Here is a 20,000-nt window from a genome sequence, read left to right on the forward strand (position 1 = left end):
CTGAAATACTCTGCGGGAGAACAAGGGTCCATCAAAGACATGGTTCTCAAAGGTGAGCTACACTTGCTCTGTTCACAGTAGCCATGTAGAGCTGTCTTCGTAACAAATGTAGCAAAACTTTGAGGCTGAACATTCCCTTGTGAAAGCTGTGTTTCTTTAGTTTGTTTTTTCCTTTCATTGTTGCCTATGTGCAGCCGGGACTGCTTCAAGTACACAATACTAATAAATATTGGATTGCTTTATATCCTAATGTGTTTTTGGAGCCAAACATAGGCCATGCAAACATAAAAATACACACACACACCATTTCAATACAAACACACACATCTGTCTCTTCATGGATAGCCATGAGGGGGTGGATTGGAACAATGACTAAAGCAACCAACTCAATAGTTAGGCCTAACTTTTCCTAGAATTAAAAAAAGCCACTATATGTATGAAAGAAAGAAGAGCCGGTTTATTGAGGGACCAGTATGTTCTAACCGATTTCAAGAAAATATGTATTTTGTATTTTTGTGGATGTCAATAAAAAAACTGCAAATGTGTGTGTGTGAGTGTAAGGCACTATTATTCATCTCCCTGCTGAGTTCTGAGTTCCGGTTCCATAGTTGTTCTTATTCCAGGTGTTGAACCATTCATAACATTTCAACCAAAAATAAAATGGTTTGGAGCTGGCCCCAAAACAGCAGTTGTTTTCCCCTGTGAACTGGAGTGGGTATGTCATTCTGCAGTTCAGTTATCGCACAACACCGTCTGTTGATGGTGCATCCTTGGTTCCCTTCACAACTGGTGGAAATGTGGCTTGGTTCACTAGACAGCACAAAGGTTTCAAGAACCAGTTCTGTCTTGGTCAAAAACGCCCTGAGGTGAATAGCATGACAGATATGAGGTCAGCTACACCAGCATGAGCCTACCTGCTGATGTGTCTAAAGAACTGGTAATCCCATATGATGTTGTTAATTACTCATTTCAAAGGGATTCTGTTGCTCTCTTTCACTAATTTCTAACAGTGTAGCAAATCTAGCTCCTTGCCTCCTTCCAGTTTCATTTTGGGCGACGATAGTACAGTGCGTTACCACTAGATGGCAGCCATGAACAGTGTTTTCAGTTCAGTATTGCATACACTCAACTCTATCATGAGTGAACCATTTGTTATCCAGTATGAGCAAGTATTACTGCAACTCTAAATAGTGGTGATTAGTTTTATCATCTCTCCAAAATAACAACCTGTTCATTACCATAGTGTAATGCAGATAGGCAGGTCCTTGCACTTTTCACTTTGTGTTTGAGGTGCTGTCATATAGTAATACCCACCAATTCCAACAAGCAGATGTTGGTCTTCTAAAGGGAAGTGAGTGACACTTGCTCAGGGTTTGTAGGGTATGGTGAGTTCTTATGCAATGACCCATCTGACATTGACATCATCCCCTAGCCTGGATGCCAGCCGAACTAACCCCGCCCACATCTTTTGAGGTCGAGAAGTATGACGACATCAAGGCTAATCATCCCCTGGTAAATGCACAGGATTAAAGCTTGTGCTTTTTCTTTTACAACAAAAAAGTTCACTCTGGCTATCTCTATCAAGTGCCAGACATTTATCAGGGAAAAATGGAACATCTCAAGTGGAGAAAAGTCCATATTTTCTCAGATGTCACAAACTCATGGGTCATTGGTGAAACCGCACACAAACTCATGGGTCATTGGTGAAACAGCACACAAACTCATGGGTCATTGGTTTGGTGAAACAGCACACAAACTCATGGGTCATTGGTGAAACCGCACACAAACTCATGGGTCATTGGTGAAACAGCACACAAACTCATGGGTCATTGGTGAAACCTCACACAAACTCATGGGTGAAGTGACACCTGGTCCAGTGTGGGTCAACAAGAGAGAGGGCTCTGTCTGGGGGCCTCCTTCGTCCCTCAGCATGCTGCCAGTGGATCTCCAGGGGAAGGGTTCTGTGAATAGTAGTTTCACCACCCTCACTGAGAGAGAGAGAAAGGAAGAAAGAAAGACATAGAGAGAGAGAGAGAGAGAGAGAAAGAAATAGAGACAGAGAGAGAAAGAAAGAGAGAAAGACTTCTCTGAGCTTCTGCTCATGTTTCCCGGTGACACAAGCTCGTGTTTAATTACCTGAGTGTGCAGATGATAATTGCTCGTACCCTTGCGGGGGCACCTCGGCCTGGGGGAGATCTTACCGACGCGTGGAAATCTCTCCCCCACTGCCGTTTCTCTGGTTACACACACAGCACACTGACACAAATCCTGCTGGGCTCCAAAACAAACGTGTGCTGAGAGGGCATCAGCAGCATAAAAGAATGGTGTAGAAGCAATCAAAAGCTCAAAAGCTATCAGAGGGATTTGTCTTCCATGTGTTTTTAGATAGTGGCTGTGATACAGTGTGTGTGTGTGTGTGTGTGTGTGTGTGTATGTGTGTGTGAGAGAGAGAGAGAGAGAAAGAGAGAAGAAAGAAAGAAAAAAGTAATTATGACGCCGCTTCGGTTTAGTCAGTTTTTTTTTTCTCTTTTTTTTTCTTCAGTAAATTTCCATCAACGATTCCTGGAACACTGACAGACCGCGCTACATGAAACTTGGTGGGCATGTAGCCCCACAAGGATGACACGTAACCATTGTTTTCCACATGGCCTCCCCCCCCTGGGCCAGACAGAGTTTCTCGTCTCGAGAACTGTAGGGCCTAGGATGACCAACTTTTCTTCGTATGTTGGTCTGAAGGGGCCATGTCAACCCATCCCATATCCACTCATTTGAGTGGAGTGCACCACCTAGTTAAAAATAAAAAAAGCAAAAACCAGGCGTTGTAATCACAGGTATCTTTGGTTGACATGTTCACATCATATATGTGCACATCGGGCCTGTAGATGGCCCGATGTGCACATATATCTATAGAACTGTAGGGCCTAGGATGACCAAATTATTTTGTATGTTGGTCTCCAGGGGCTATTTCAACAAATCCCATATCCACTGATTTGAGGTATAGTGCTACCTAAAATGAAAAGGCAAAAACGAGGCTTTGTAATCGCAGGTATCTTTGGCTGACAGGTTCAAAACTGCACAACATTTGAAGTGTTACATCATTATGACACCCTCTGAATGCATGCCAAGTTTCGTAGAATTCTGTTCATGGGTGGCCGTATCAGCTACATACATGCACACACACACACACACACACACACACACACACACACACACACACACACACACATGCACACACACACAGGCATGCACACACTCACATGCACACACACACAGGCATGCACACACTCACACGCACATGCACACACACAAGAACGCACACACACCTAAACACACCTAAACACACACACACACACACACACACACTCACACACATACACACACACACCCACATGTATGCGCACACACGCACACACATATAAACACACCCACACATGCAGGCACACGGACACACATACACACACACACACACACACACACACATAAACACACGCACACACACACACCATTACCTCCACACACACACACAGAAAAACACACATGCACACAAAAACAAACACACACTATGCGCACACTCATTTACATACACAAAAGTAGGGGATGGAGTAGGAGATGGAAACAAATTGGCAAGCGTGATTTATTTTTATGGTGAGAATGTGCAGGACTGAGCGGCGCTTTATTTGCCAAGGGATCTCTACTTCTGGTCAGCTGTGCTTGTGCTTGTTTTGTACTCAGCATTCTGCAGTGTCCTGCGGTCTCTTGGGCACAGCGGCCAGGGGTGACCTGCTATGACCGGTGCCTCTCCTCGCTTACATAAAGCCACACAGCAGGTCTTAGGATCACGGCAACTCACCCTGGGGTTGCATAAGCACTCTGCTTCTTCCTGCTTTCTAATCTCTTTGGCCAATTACATGATCTCTTTCCCTATTGTCTCCAGTGATTGGCTGTACAATGGTCCAGTGGGGTTATGTGACTTGCTGACCTGCATGGCCAGCTGATTTGGAGTGTGACTGACAACTGAGCCCCAGCTGGACTGATCTCTCTGTATGCTGTGATGCAATACTGTCAGTGCTGTCACAATGCTGTATGCTGTGATGCAATGCTGTCAATGTCATATGCAATGTCTTTTGGAATGTCTGTGTAGTGTTACTGACAATGCATCAAACTAGCTTTTCTGATAGACCTCTAAAAATAAGAGGATTAAGATGGCCTCTCTTGATTGTTACCCAAGTGTCTTGCAATGCTGCTGCCAAAGTTTCATGGTTGGCATCACTTTGCAGTGTTGTCCTCTGCTCAGTATAGTTTATTACTGCATAGCCTGGACACAGTGTGGTTTTTATACTCTGTGTTCTCCAAGCCCCTTTGTATCTTATGTCAAAGATAAAAACAATACAATATGCTGAGTGATAGCTCCAGGCATACCCGCTGACTGTAAATGTGAGCTGGACAGCAATGGCGGTTCTCAGCAGAACAAAGAACGGAACCCACGTTGGGCGGAACAAGTTGTTTTGTTCAGAGGTCTGGTGGCACCTTGTCCACAAAACATTTGGTTAACTAGTTTTCAACCAAAAGGTCTCTTGATTCCACACACAGTATGTCAAACCTATTTGTAGATGCAACACTACTATGGCCATTTTACTGATTACTATCACCTAGGACAAGCCCCTCTTGAAATCCATTTTACTGTAATTAACATGCCCATGCAGTCTTGTATCTATAGAAGTACTTATCACACCCTACAAATACATACAGTAATATGTGTGCATATCTGTCTTAAATGTATGATTGGCTGTGTTCACAGTTTAAGGTCTTAGGTCTTAGGTAATCTTATGTGGGGTGCAAACTCTTGACGTCTTTGGCTAGACTGTTCACACTTAAGCCAACATGCCTGACTGGCTTTTTAATAATAAGTTCTTCCTGTTGTTTGATTATTATGGCCTACAGAACTAGGACAAGTGCAGTCACTCTTGAAATCCACCTCAGTGAACATGAGGACACCAAGACTTCTATTACAAATACATACAGTATATGTTCACAATAAAGGCAAAGTCAGCGATTGTATGCGATTTGAAGTCCATAACATCCCATGTCACATTCAGCAAACATCTCCTCACAATCTGCTGGCTGCCTATTTCGTGACTGTAAAAAAACTAGTCTCTGTGGGCAGCCCAGGCTCCAAAGATGAAATAAAACAAATTGGGGGCAGCCTGTCCTCCAAACAAAAACAAAACACTGTGCGGACTGTCGCTGACTGTACCTTGTAAATGTATGATGTTTGCACTAGCTTCATTCAGTAGCACTAAAAAGTCTTACTGTAGGTCTTAGGTCATCTAGGTAAATGTGGCACGTAAACTCTTGACGTCTTTGGCTAGACTGTTCACACTTAGGCCAACATGCTTGACTGGCTTTCTAATACCCTGTTGTTGATTCATTAGCAGACACCCTTTTTACACCTCCATTCTTACTGACACTCACACACACACACACACACACACACACACACACACACACACACACACACACACAAACACACACACACACACACACACACACACACACTAAGGTAATGGATTATCTTCGGCTTCAAATTGACCAAGCTGGCCAGAGAACAGAAGGATTTCAAGATGACGTGGTTCATATTCTATATGAGGCTCCATGGAGCACGGAGAAAAGGGAATAGAGTTTGTGCCTGCAGACCCCTGTGGCCTGATCACTGCACACCTCTATGGCCTGATCACTGCACACCCCTGTGGCCTGATCACTGCACACCTCTACGGCCTGATCACTGCACACCCCTGTGGCCTGATCACTGCACACCCCTGTGGCCTGATCACTGCACACCTCTATGGCCTGATCACTGCACACCCCTGTGGCCTGATCACTGCACACCTCTGTGGCCTGATTGCAGTCTATCAAGCAGAACCTTCAGCCAGCATGGCCTGATTGCAGTCTATCAAGCAGAACCTTCAGCCAGCATAGTCGCAGAGCCAGAAAGTCTCTCAGTTGTGGGCACAAAGTTTTAAATCAACAAAAATGAAAAATGAATAGTAACTTGCAGATCACACGCATGTTCAACTTCACTGGATAAACAATTGTTCCCCAATTTAGAACACAGTTCCCTAGGCTTTCCATTGGTATATTCTTTGTAAATGTGATCAGTTTTATATGCACTGAGCAGTAGTCCAAGTCTGATGTGGACACTCTGTGTTCAATGAAGTCCACATCTAAGGCTGAGGCAGTATGTTGCTCCAGCAGGGCAACGTAAGGCCATGGGTTGTGTAATGTGTGCTTGCCCTGAGTGTGGGATAATCACTGCTGCTCAATGGATCCCACAATGATTCCTTGAAAGCCAAAACCTGACGATTGAACTTCAAAGGCATATTGAATTAGCCTTATATGTTATTCCAAAACTCTGCAGATAATAAGGTATTATAGTGCTTATAGTGTTTTGGGAAATGTGTTTCCTCTGTAGATAGGTAGCTGGTGCATTACTGTTGGAATGGATGGTATAAATGGGAAAATACCAAATTATTTGGACTAAGATTTGAGATCTTTTTCATGCTTTGCATCTTTATTCTTTCTCTCAGCCAGGACAGTTAAACAGATTTAAGTACATCTTAACATCTCAAGATGAATGTTTGTTTACATGACTTGATGACTGTGGTGCCTTTTTGCAACACTGTACCTCATGAATTGAATGGAAACATTTTTTTCCATCATGGAACATCTGATGATGAGTGTATTCCCACACATAGACACAGCCCAGGGAGGGACACCAATGGGAGGCCGATATACATGGACACATGGAGACCGCTATTTCCTGTTTAGCAACTGAGGCCAACATGAAGCCCACATCACATGGGACCCCACTGGAAACGCACAAACACATACAGACAAACTCATTTTGGAAAATATGATTATTGGTTTGCAATTATGGGCACTGGATGTTGTGCTTCCCTTTGAGGCAACTTCCATTTTGATATGGGGGGAAAAGCATTGTGTAATCATACAATTAAGACCAACTGTTTACTGACCTTCACAGAACTTTCTGCTTTTTCCATTTCCACAATCCTAATTAGCCACTCTCACACACACACAGAGCTATTCAATATTTCACTGTGTGAAGGCAATGTCCAGCATGCTGAATACTGAATTGTATCCAAGTTTGTACGTCCAGATTCATTTATGTAGGCCATAAGCAGTATGAATCTGTTATACAAAACATTTCTGTGTGGTTGAAGAAAGATAGGCTAAGCTCATCTGTGTCATAGCCAAGGATTCATTCGACCCGTTTCTTTTTCAATTAGTGTGGTATTCAAGCCACTCCTCTCGTGAGAAATGTATGAAGCTTAATCTCCTCTCTCTGTTATTTCCGCGCCTTACGACTGAACTAATCTGTTCAGACTACGGAGAGCATTTTGGCCGCAGAGTTGGAGCAGAGCCTGTCACAGCACACTCGCCTGTAGGTAAGTCAAAGGACCAGACGCCCGAGTAAGCCGATTTGCAAACCCATTCATCACCGGCGCGCAGTGTGTTGCAGCTGCAGGTCAAACCTAGAGAAACCTAGACTACTCAGATGCAAGTATCTGCTTTTTCGTTTTATGTTGGAGTGGAATTTGGTGCATGCCACGCAGAATAGCATAGTTGCTCGGACCAATGTCGAAAGGGATGTTTTGTGGGGTTGCTGATGAGAGGACGTCCTGAAACAATTAGCCTATTCGTGTGTAGTTCTCTGCAGTAGCTTTTTTTCTCTTATGATACAATCGATTTTGATAGCAGTTGTGAAATACTGGTGAAAAACACTTTTTGGATTCAGTAGTAGCCATTACACAGGCATGACAAAGCCAGCGTCCTTTACCGATGTCCGTGTCTTTGAGATCAACGCACCTGTCGCAGCGCTCTATCGCCAACGCCGTTCTTTATCAGTGCTGTCCGTGCATTAGTCCCCGCACTTACCGCAGGAAGAGAAAAAACTGCTGGAGTTGTTACGTACCCGAAGGTGAGTGTACACATGACTGAGTTGACATGTGGATTTGGCTTGTTTCCGAGGGGTGCCCACTGTCCCGGGATGCATCCTACACAGGCTTTTCTGAATTAGACTCATGGTGGGACTGCATACAGCGAAACCTTTGGGTGCAAAGCTGTGCTTTATTTGTGTGGTGGTCTGTATTTGATGATGTCCTGGTCCGGCACATGTTGTGGGATTGTAGATCAACCAGGATGTTCTGCACCGCATTTGCACAGTGGCGTGCCTAATGTCCGTGACGCGATTGCAAAGAGCTTATAATAGAGGGTTCATGTGATGACAGACAGACTTACTGACTGAAAGGGTTGAGAGGCAGAAGCACTCAGACAGGTAATGTTGAACTGCACCTGGTCTTCATTCATTTTTTGTTTATCTCAGGCTTTTATTACATTGACTATTTTGGGTGTGTTTTGTATTTGGAAAATGTTACAATGTGAGTTTTTTTGTCGTCAACATACAAACGTATGACTTTAAGATAATGATAGTGAATAGTGATACTACGATTTCTGTCTAGGCCTATAGCGTTATACTGCATCCGTTTACATCTGGCTATAACATTTGCCAGGTGAAGTGATAAAACGCATTGAAGCCAATTTGCTGTATGATCATTTTGGATGCACATACTGTACACATACTGGAGTGATTCTATCAAGGAAAAAAATAGTCTGTCTTTGTATGTTATAAGAAGTTGAATTCAGTTTTGCAACAGAGTAGGAATAGCCACATTGGTCCAGTTACCTGGTGGTGATGCAGCCAGCTAATTCCCAACAGCTAAAACCCTCAGGAAGGTCACTGTTTGGCTCTTGATCTCATTAGGAATTAGACAGTACAGTTCGTCTTAATGGGATGTTCTTTGCTTTTCTGGGTTACCCAATTTGTTTATTAATTGATGTAGGCTGGCTAAGGGATGCCAGATTTTCAAACGCTGTTAGCTAGATGTTGACAATAGATCTGAGATGGATCTGCTCAGGTATGGAACATGTAATAAAAATCATCCCAAATGATCATTCTTCTGCACCATATGCCATCTATTCATAAGAAACCATATAGGATTATTAAACAATCCAGTAACTCAAGGCAAGCTCTTTTGTAGAACAGAATGAAACTGTTCGTGCTGTGTTGGATTTTGCATGACTGGTGCTTCGGATCCACACAGATCAAAAGATGTTAAGCTGTTATATAAGGGGAAGGACACCAAGCACGGAACTGACTTGCTCGGTGTATCAAATACTAATCCTATTTGGGACCTGTTTACAGACTTTTTTCTCAATCAATCCAGACAGCACTGTGCAGTAACAACAGCTCAATATACTGTGCAAAGTGAAACAAGTTGAAGTGATTCATGGTTACTCTTCACCATGTATAACATCATGAATTGTATTCCCAAATACTGGTCATCTCCATGGTATCTTATCTTATACAAAGTAGCAGAAATGTGGTGTTATATTTAAGTATATTCAGATACAAAGTGCATGTGTTCTGGCTCTGGGCTCTGTAAAATGTCTTGAGATTATTTTAACTTTTAGCGCTGTATAGAAATAAATGTAATATGTTCATAATGTCTTTCTCAAACACCTCCACTTGAATCTCAGGCAGCCATTCACTCTGCTTTGGTATGTCTGTGCTTGGCACTGAATCCCCATGGCCTTGGACACGCTGGTGTTTATGGCCATTGAGTGTTCCCTCGGCCACGAGAATCACCGTATGGCCAGCCCCTGATTAGCATGGTGTGAGAGTTATTGTATGACAGGCGGCGGGTGGCTGATGGGTCATTATGACTGGCTGGTGAGACGATGAGTCAATCACTCTGGATCCTCACCTGGTCAAGTGGAGGGGGTTTGGAGCACCACCTGGCCCAGACAAAGTCACAGACAGCTTCTGGTTTGCCCTCAAGACAGCCGTGAGACAGCCGTGAGTCGTGGAGATAAGGATGAGACTGACTTTGGGTTACTGCCTCAGCTGTTCTTTACTACAAGAGCTGACCAAGCTGCAGGACAGAGCTGACTGATGTACTGGACTCTGTTTGTTCATATCAACTTTTACTGTTGCTTTCTGGAAGTGTAAGGATTTGCGCTTTTTTCACAGAACCTTCTTGCTTCTTATGACTATGTTTGGTATATAGTAGGCTATTTATGATGAGCACCGGCGATTGTTTTCAAGCTTCTCTCAGGTATTCATCTTGCTTTCTTTTTTATGACTTTTTTCAGAAATCCCTGTTGAAAATCAGTCAGATATGGGTCGCAAGGAGGCTGAGTATGACTGGAAGAAAAGCACGGAGAACATCCAGGAGGTGTTTGACTTCATGGAGGTGCTCGGATCGTAAGTACTCTTATCAGCACACTCTCATCCCTCATCTGTTGTTAACTCATTTATGACTTTTTCCATTCATTTGTACACGCTCCTCAAAATATATGTTTACAGGGGTGTCCCTTATTTTAACTTCCTTACAAAATAATGGCAAATATCCAAAAAAATATCTCAAGTGGAGCACTCCATACAAATTTACTTTGTTGGAATGAACTGATTGCCTCAACTGGATGATTCATTGAATGAGTACATGGGCTTTTCTTGCTCCACTGACCTTAATGAATATAGCCACTTGTCTTAAACTGACAAGACAGATTGCTAGTCATGACTGATTTATTGTCCTCATCTAAACCTAGTTTTCTCTTTCATGAAAGGCTTGACTAGGTAGCACAAGGTTCAGGTTGGTTTCAGATTCAGGTTAGCTTAGCATAGCAAGGCTAGATGACAGACACAGATTTATTATCCAGACAGTCTCTATGTACAGCCACAGAAGGGCAATTGAGGCCATGACAGATGAATCAGTCTTGACTAAGCTGTCTGTAGTGCTATTGGGATGGTCATACTGGTAATGCTATGCTGTTTGGTGTATTGTACACTAGAATCTGTTGGTTAATGGCATGTTGATTTGAGTTTGCAATATACATTCACATTTTACAAAAGATTCTTCAAAAGTAGGCAGGTATCTTCAGTGATGACCTTTCATGAACAGGAAGCTGTGATTGACACTTGATACGTTAAGTGTGCCTTGTGTGTAGAGAGTGTCTTGATTTTCACAAAAAGTGTGAGCCGTGCCTGAGATGCCTTAGATTACAAACTGGCAATATGAATGCAGCCGTCACACACACACACACACACACACACACACACACACACACACACATATAGGCAGTGTTAAGCAGGCCTAACCATATTTGGTTTGATTTGACTGTCTTGCTTACCAGCCATGGATGATTTTTTGTGTGCTGTGTACTGTGTATTAGACAATTGTATCCCATTTATTAATAAATAATCTAACAATCATATTATAATCTGTACATTTAACTACTGCACCCTGAGGTCAAATGAAATTATTGGAGTACTCAACAGACATGTAATGATTCATTTCATTATTGTAAGTGGCTCATTCTCAGCATCAGCATTTTGAGAATGAGGGCTCTTGTCTGTAGCTGCAGGTAATAGGCTAAATAGGTCAGACAGTAATCCACAGACCTGTCAGGTGGCAGTGTCTGTGTCTGCGTCTGTGGTGCTGAGCGCACTGACAGCGGAGGGCCACTGGAACATCAGGTCCCAGCGAGACATGAGCGTGTGTCTGAGAGAAAGAGAGAGAAAGAGAGAGAGAAAGAGAGAGAGAGATTTAGAATTATGTTATCAGAGCTCTGTCCCATATGGCCAATTCCAGTGACCTTGGATGTCTTCTATATGGCCTATTTGTTTATACACATTTGTTTATACCAAGGTAAAGAGAATACTAGAATAACACTTTATTGCCCATTAGTGCCATTGCATGGTACATAACACAGGTAGTCAACACTGGGAGCCTCCCCATTGTAGTAGAGAAACAGTGCCTCTGTGATGACTGGAGCAAACGGAGAACAGAGCGTGTGTCTGCAGGTGGGCTCATCTACCTGAAGGACAGGTCTCAGGGTCAAATGGGGGGAGGTGGAGGGGTGACGGAGTGGACGCTAATCTCTCTGACAGACTGAGTAAAGGAAAGAAGGGGGAGCGTGCGAGGGTGGACGCGCACGCGCCCCCAAACTAATCTCTGCCCTGCTGCATCGGCACACTCATGTCCACTCCAGTCCACTCCAGTGTCTTTTTGTTCCTTTGTTTGTTTGTGTGTGTGTGTGTGTGTGTGTGTGTGTGTGTGTGTGTGTGTGTGTGTGTTTGTTTGTTTGCAGGGGTCATCTGGCTTTTAAGCTCGACGTCTCAGAGTAGCCTTGCTTGACTCATCAGACTTCCCTTGCACTTAACCTTGCTTTGATCATTAAGAGGCAGAGGCTGCTAAAACACTCCTCAGTCTCCTTGTTACTCTGGCTTCTTGCCCTTAGGCAAAGATCTTGTAATGATGTGTGTGTGTGTGTGTGTGTGTCTGTGTGTGTGTGTGTGTGTGTGTGTGTGTGTGTGTAGGGGGGGGGGGAGGGGGGTGTTTGTGTGTGTATGTGTGTGTGTGTGTGTGTGGTGGAGGGGGGGTGTTTGTGTGTGTATGTGTGGGTGTGGGTGTGTCTATGTGTGTGCATGCTTATGTCAGTGTGTGTGTGACTGTGTGTCTGTATGTGTGTGTGTGTGTGTGAGAGAGAGAGAGAGAGACCGAGGGAGGGAGAGAGAGAGAGAGAGCTGTGGTATTGCAGGTGGATGAAGAGCTAATTCTTGTTAATTAGCGTCTGACCCAGGGGAATGGAACAGTCAGTTCTACTTCACCACTGACTCAGGGCTGTTTTGTTCTAATTAAACACACTACTGTATGTACACTGAGTGTCCACGCACATGTGCATCTGCTCGGCTTAGCTGACCACTCTACAGGGAAGTGCCCCTATCCTTTGCCCATTTTACAGGGTCATCTCATTTTTCATTCTCTCTTTATTCTCTCATACCGTTTCATTCTTTCCATGCCCTTGTGCCTGCAGCCTGGCCGTCTCCATGGCCTGCTCTCCCCCTGGTGCTGGTGCTGGTGCTGGTGCTGGTACTGGTGCTGGTTCTGGTGCTGGGGCTGGGGCTGGGGCTGCTGCGCCTGTTCATCTTGGCCATACAGGCGCGGGGCTGTCTGTCTGCTGCTTTAGATGTGTTGTTGTGTCTACGGCCTGTGATCCTACCAAAGATTGATATGCAGACACGGTGCTGTTGTATGCCCAGATTGATGCATGCAGGTCTACAGTAGGGCCGTATGCCCAGATTGATGCCTGCAGGCCTACAGTAGGGCCGTATGCCCAGATTGATGCCTGCAGGCCTACAGTAGGGCTGTATGCGCAGGCTGTCTGCTCAGGTGTGTGCAGTGTGAATGGGCCCCCCTGTGGTGTGGCTGCTGTTGCATGCACAGGTTGCCTGCTGCGGTTTCCGTTGCGTAAGGGATTTGCCTTCTAATCCCTGCTGGTGAGAACAGCTATTCCCAGGCACAGGCTAAGAGAGGAACCGGAGGCCGACAGCACTAGGACACTGTGGCTTTTCATCTGACCATGTGGTCCAGTAATCCCTCCAGCAGGCCACCTGAGACTGACCTCACCAGATATCATCAGGACCCTATTGTACCTTATAAAAGTCTATGGCGTATTGATTGATCAAGTGATTTATGAGGGAAAAAAAGGTGTCGTCATAAATTATGGAGGCACAATCATGGAGCTACTTGTGTACACACACCAGGGCTCTACAGTGCGCCCAATTCACTCGCACATGCGAGTGAAAATGATGCCGTGCGAGTGCAAAAAAATATTTAGGCGCACTGGTGCGAATGACTTCTAACCATGTCAATGTTTGTCTATAAAATACACCGCAACATCGAGAAACATTACTGGTGCAAACCATAGAATCACGTCGCGAATGCAGCATAAGAACTACACCTCCCATCAACGTTAGCAGTTTCGCGTTGTGACTCGCTAGTAGTCGCTTCTATCAAATCCAAGAGCGCGCAGAAAAAGCGGAAAGTTAGACTAGCCAGCCAAGATGCAAAGATTGAAGAAATTAGTTCTTCTATCCACCGAATTCATTGGATATAGGAGGAACAGGATGAGATTCTGAGAATGCAGTGAGAGAAGGAAAGGTAACCTAACATGCCTTTTAGCCCAGTTGATGTATTGGCTGCAATATGCAAAATATAGCTGTAGCGAACCGGCACAAAAGTAGCCTCCCGTAATACTCCCATTTTATTCAAAGGTAGAACGCTACTGACAACTCCAGGCTTCCACGCATGCTTGTTTGTTTACACCGAATACAAGCTGGAGTGCAAAACGAAAGTAGGCATAACGTTTGCCTACTGCCCCCATCAATGCAGATATTTCAAATAAACACTAAAAGTATAAAACATATATCCTTGATTAGCCTATGTTGGGTTTTGTGGAAGAGAAAATGGACTGTTTTAGTAGTAGTATTAGGCAGTATGCTGTCAGATAGGTCACCATGGGCATATTTGGATTGATTCACAAATAAATAAATTAGCCTACATTTGGCAGGATACTTAAAGGGAAACTTGGCAGGATTTCCCCCTCTGCTGGAGAAATTGTGCATTATGCTATTTCAAACTATGGGAAAAGGTAACGATAAAGCACATGGATTTGTTTACAAGCTAGCGAACGGTTAGCATAAGTTTGGCAGAACTATGTGGATGTTACAAGGTAAGAAACACGATTTAAAACGAGTTTCTTGTTTCTCACTTCTCTTTCCGGGACGGTAAGTCTTATATATACTAATGGACTCCTTTCTGTGTGTGTGTGTGTGTGTGTCTAGTGGGGCATTCTCTGAGGTCTACATGGTGAAGGAGAAGAAGACAGGAAAGCTCTTCGCCATGAAGTGTGTGAAGAAGAAGAACAAGAGGGACCTGAACCTGGAGAACGAGATCGCCGTACTGAGGAAGTGAGTTTGGGCCAGTGTGTGCACGTGTGTGTGTGTGTGTGTGTGTGTGTGTGTGTGTGTGTGTGTGTGTGTGCACATGTGCAACCAGATGCTCATCCTTTTGATAGAGCAGATCTAGAATCAGAATCAGAATCAGCTCATCCTTCTGATAGATCAGATCTACACCACACAATGCCCTGCTCACACGTGTGTCTTTTGCAGGATCCAACATGAAAATGTGGTGTGTCTGGAGGATTTCTACGAGAGCCGGAGCCACTATTATCTGGTCATGCAGCTGTGAGTTTCCTTTCGCTCTGTCATTACTTCAGTTACAGACTCACAGCACACAGCCCACAACCCACATGGCTGTATCAGTGGATGGATTTGAACAGGAGCGGACTTGTCCTTAATGCTCATTTCTGTGTGTGTGTGTGTGTGTGTGTGTGTTTGTGTGTTGTGCAGTGTGTCTGGAGGGGAGTTGTTTGACCGGATTTTGGACAGGGGCATGTACTCAGAGAAGGATGCCAGTCATGTTATCAAACAGGTGCTGGAGGCGGTCAGCTATCTGCACAATAATGGCATTGTTCATCGAGACCTAAAGGTACATACACACACACCTTTCTCTCTCTCTCTCTATCTCTCTCTTACGCACACACATACACACACACATGCACACTTGTACACACACATGCACACTCAATCCTAGGTGTTCATCATGTGATTCTCTTTCTTATCTTTCTCTTTCTTATCTTTCTCTCTCTTATCTTTCTCTTTCTTGCTCTGTCAGCCTGAAAACCTGCTGTACTACAGTGCAGATGAAAACTCTAAGATCATGATCAGTGACTTTGGTCTGTCAAAGATGGAGGACAACGGCATCATGTCCACTGCCTGTGGCACCCCTGGCTATGTGGGTAAGCATTCGGACCACACGCAGGGCACACAGCACTGTTGGAGTCAGGAATACTAATGTCCTGTCTAGTGACTGAAGATGTCCCATATAGATAGATAGATAGATAGATAGATAGATAGATAGATAGATAGATAGATACTTTATTGATCCCCGAGGGGAAATTCAATATGAGTTTGTATGTAACTCCGCCCACGTTTGTCTCATTGTTGCACAGCCCCTGAGGTGCTGGCCCAGAAACCCTACAGCAAGGCAGTGGACTGTTGGTCCATTGGAGTCATCACCTACATTCTGTAAGTACTGCTGTCCGCTTATGCGATCACTATAACAAAATCCCCAGAGAAGAACATCTTTAGGTCTCACTGCTAATCAATCCAATAGTCACACAGTAAGCCACTGTACTGGCCAAATGTACTAAGAGCAGATGTTACAGTAAGAGCATATGGGTGGATTTAGAGCACACCCTTGTGGATTAAGGCTGTAAAGCACGCACAGAGCTCTGATGTTTGCTTCTCTTCTTGTCCATGTAGTCTCTGTGGCTATCCGCCTTTCTATGAGGAAACAGAGACTCGTCTCTTCTCTAAGATCATGAAGGGTCAATATGAGTTTGACTCTCCATTCTGGGATGACATCTCAGATTCTGGTGAGGCTCCTTTTTTTTAATCTCCTCTCTCTCCATCTCTCTCTCTCATTCATTCAGTCGTTTAATCTCCTCTCTCTCTCCATCTCTCTCTCATTCATTCAGTCGTTTCTTTCCCAGAACAGATGCCGTGCCGATAGGTTCTAATGTCTGTGCTGGGTTGTGTTACAGCTAAAGACTTCATTCGGAACATGATGCAGAAGAACCCAAAGATGCGCTACACAACGGACCAGGCCCTCAGGCACCCCTGGTGAGTCCAGCACCCAACCTCAGGGTGTAACAGAGTCAGCTGTAGGGAGGGTGGGCTGGTTGTGCTCCGAATACCTCCTAGCTGTCTTATGTGTAAATGGAGTGTTGACACAGCGGCCTTGTGTGCGTTTCTCTCAGGATCATCGGGAAGACAGCGCGCTGTCAAGACATCTATCACTCCGTCAGTGAGCAGATGCAGAGAAATTTTGTCAAGACCAAGTGGAAGGTAAGCTCAGAAAAGCCACTACCTCCTACTGTATGCATGGACACATACACAACACAAATGGAGAACTAATTCCTGTGTGTGTGTGTGTGTGTGTGTGTGTGTGTGTGTGTGTGTGTGTGTGTGTGTGTGTGTGTGTGTGTGTGTGCCACAGCAAGCCTATAATGCGGCAGTGGCTATCAACCACATGAGAAAGCTGCAGCTGGCTCACTCCGAGCTGGGCTTGCATCAGGACCGCACCGTACCGGACATCAACATTATGGAGGTGTCCACCGTCGCCCCACCCAAGGAGGCCAGCAAGGAACCCAACAGCGACGAGGTCAACGGCAACGTCCCGGCCAATCACAGCGCAGCTGTGGTTCACATGTGTGTGCCACACAGCTGTAGTCAGGCAGCGCTGAGCGCCGGTAAGCGTGAGCTCACGGAGCGGGCGGCCAGCCCTACTCGCCCGCACGGCGGCACTCTCCCCATGCACGCTGGAACGCTGACCAGCGCTGAGCGGGGCAAGCATGTTTACCACTCCGAGCCTGCCAACCTAAACGGGTAAGAGCCCTAGCAACGTCATTTTTCAACTACTACTGTGGCAGCTATGTACAACGATGCCTCCTTCTAATAATAGCTTTAGAGATTCTAATTGTACTCTCATTGTAATGCACTTTCTCTGCATGAATGGATGTATTGCAGGTACAGTACTAGAGCTACCAATCGTTGGGGCCAGAGTCTGCAGACTGGTGTGTGCTCCGTCATGTGATCGCATGGGAGGTTCACCATGACTTTAATTGACCAAGTAAGCACTTACTGTACACATGCACACTAACAATAGCTCACAGCAGGGCTCATGCACATAACATGCAAAGATATGAACAGGAACTAACAGCTGTCACATAAAATATCAATTATTAGAGTTACCATATTTTACAGTTGCCACCTCCTATCACTCCTCAATATGGCTGGTGTTTTCACCAGAACCAAGAGTATCATGTTACATAATGTCACATAACTGGGATCAGATTAGGATTCTCTCCCTCATTTGTCTTCCTCTGTCTGTCCCTTCTTCTGATTGACAGGTCAGTATTTCTGACCCAGCCAATGACTGTTTGGAAAGGGGCAGAGCCCACAGGCAGACAGGAAAGCTCATTGGACAACAGCCTATGGATGGAGAGACTCTGAATCCACAGCAGTTCAGAGGGTGCCAAGAGGTCTCCCTATACACATATGCGTAACACACATAAAGTATACCTAAAATACACACACCACACCAAGCGCTGTCTGCTCACATCAACAATGTTTTTGTGAAGAGCAGCTAACTTCCCAGCATCTGGACACTTGCTAAAGATAATTCTTGTCCAGTAAAACAAACTGTTCATATATCAGTGTGATCAAACACAGAGTATTAATGTGTGTGTGAGATCCGCGCCTGTGTGTGTCTCCCAACAGACACACTCTATTCTGCCTCTGACAAGCAGAGGTATTGGGACAGGATGTCTGTCTGCGTTAAGCGCTTCAGTGTATTGGTGCTTCTGTGTCTCTGTGCTATTCCACTCCCCTAGCCGAGCACCACCGCATGCGATGCCTACTCATGCTACTGTAGAAGGCTTACTGCTATGGTGTGCTCAACTCACACTCTTGTGTGAACTCTGCAACATAAATTACAAGCACTATGATTAACTATTTATGATAGATGTCTTGTATATTTTCACATTTCCTTCATCTAGATTCTTTAGAACCATGCTATATTTTTTATATTTCATGTATTCATATACCATGTATATACTTTTGATTTTTTTAAAACAAAAAGAAAGAAAGAAAAAATATTGGCATATACTCACATGCTCACCTTCATGTATGGTCATCTTGTTGTTCCTTGATTCAATATAGTCTACATACAGTATAACTGGCCTATTGCTGCCTCCCTGTTGTCTGTGTTGGTTGTTGTGGTTTTGTTTGTTGTTGTGACTGACAATTCTCCTGCCCGAAGACCAGAGGCATGTGTGGTCACAGGAGATACTAGTTTCTCACTGTGAAATACTTCCCTTCTGTGAATAATAAAGAGACCATCCCCACAATTGTTCACTTAGCCTGCTTTCTTTCGAAACCTACTGAGGACACTTTAAGATGGCATAGTGCCCAGCAGAGAGTGCTGCTTTGATATGCCATTTCTTGTTCACTAGTGTTCACTTACTTGTCCTGTCAAAGCACAGTTCTAAATAATGTTGTTATTTAGTCATACATTACAAAAAAATATAAAATATTAACACCAATATAAACAATTTTGGTAATTTTGGTTCAATGATTTTGAACCAAATTTATCATTCAGGATGCTTACAGTACAACCCCAAATCACCTGTAGATAGATAGATAGATAGATACTTTATTGATACCCAAGGGGAAATTCAAGGTCTCAGTAGCATACAGACATCACACACAACATGCACTTACAGCAGAAATGGTAAATATAAGTATAAACATATAACAAAACTCCACTGTACAATAGAGACATTAGAAGATAAGAAAAACTAACAAAACAAAATACTAAATATACTATATAAATTAAATAAAAAAATCCACAGTGTGCTTAAGGGTGATCAAGCATGAGACGCTTGCAGTGACAGGGTGGTCAGTAAGGTGCTCAAGAGAGTGAGTGTCATGGTGAAGGTGCAAAAACTAGTCCAACAGTAGTCCTGTAGTTCTGTGTGCATGGTAAGACCGCTGGTTTGGCAGAGAAAGAGCCCCTGTGTTTCTGCTCTGTGCTATGGAGTCATGAGAGGATGTGTCACAGGATGTGAGGAGACAGCCTCCTCTTCCTGGTTCTCAAAAATGGTTGACATCAAAACAAGCACATTTTATGGAAGGAGGAGAGATAAGTCAAATAGTGTCTTCTTATTAAGCATTCATTATGATGGCAATATATGGTCTTGTTAATGAAAATGTCAGGAATCATATGATTAATTTTGAAAGAAGTTAAGTTATTTACATTTTTAAAATAATAGTGACTTTATGAATGTCCATTATAATGGACACCAGGACCAAAATATTTTGATTTTTTGGGGGAAATTTAGGAGATAATTTGTATAGGATGAATGAGGGGGGGGGGGCGGGGGTGATGAGTGAG

General features: G+C 44.1%; 2 protein-coding genes across 7 annotated transcripts in view; both read left to right on the forward strand.

The window, feature by feature from the left end:
- Positions 1 to 545, forward strand: part of mical1 (microtubule associated monooxygenase, calponin and LIM domain containing 1) — a 31,471-nt gene extending 30,926 nt beyond the window's left edge. The window contains 1 exon segment of the mRNA XM_042098852.1: positions 1 to 545. This exon segment is cut by the window's left edge and continues 1,051 nt beyond it. The gene's annotated coding sequence lies outside the window, so the exon portion shown is untranslated.
- Positions 546 to 7,359: 6,814 nt separating this feature from the next.
- Positions 7,360 to 18,951, forward strand: camk1gb (calcium/calmodulin-dependent protein kinase IGb). Of its 6 annotated transcripts, none has more exons than XM_042098888.1 (13): positions 7,360 to 7,463; positions 10,231 to 10,342; positions 14,765 to 14,890; positions 15,092 to 15,166; positions 15,332 to 15,470; positions 15,657 to 15,780; positions 15,994 to 16,069; positions 16,307 to 16,419; positions 16,588 to 16,666; positions 16,804 to 16,891; positions 17,043 to 17,431; positions 17,573 to 17,675; positions 17,956 to 18,951. In XM_042098888.1, exons 2-12 carry the CDS (start codon positions 10,257 to 10,259, stop codon positions 17,637 to 17,639), a joined length of 1,362 nt encoding a protein of 453 aa, XP_041954822.1. In that variant the 5' UTR covers positions 7,360 to 7,463; positions 10,231 to 10,256; the 3' UTR covers positions 17,640 to 17,675; positions 17,956 to 18,951. The 6 variants fall into 6 exon arrangements, with proteins under 6 accessions (XP_041954822.1, XP_041954821.1, XP_041954824.1 ...); XM_042098887.1 differs by lacking the exon at positions 7,360 to 7,463 and adding an exon at positions 7,485 to 7,996; XM_042098890.1 differs by lacking the exon at positions 7,360 to 7,463 and adding an exon at positions 8,271 to 8,353.
- The last annotated feature ends 1,049 nt before the right edge of the window (positions 18,952 to 20,000 follow it).

Source organism: Alosa sapidissima, chromosome 7, assembly GCF_018492685.1.
Source record: "Alosa sapidissima isolate fAloSap1 chromosome 7, fAloSap1.pri, whole genome shotgun sequence".
Taxonomy (NCBI): domain Eukaryota; kingdom Metazoa; phylum Chordata; class Actinopteri; order Clupeiformes; family Clupeidae; genus Alosa; species Alosa sapidissima.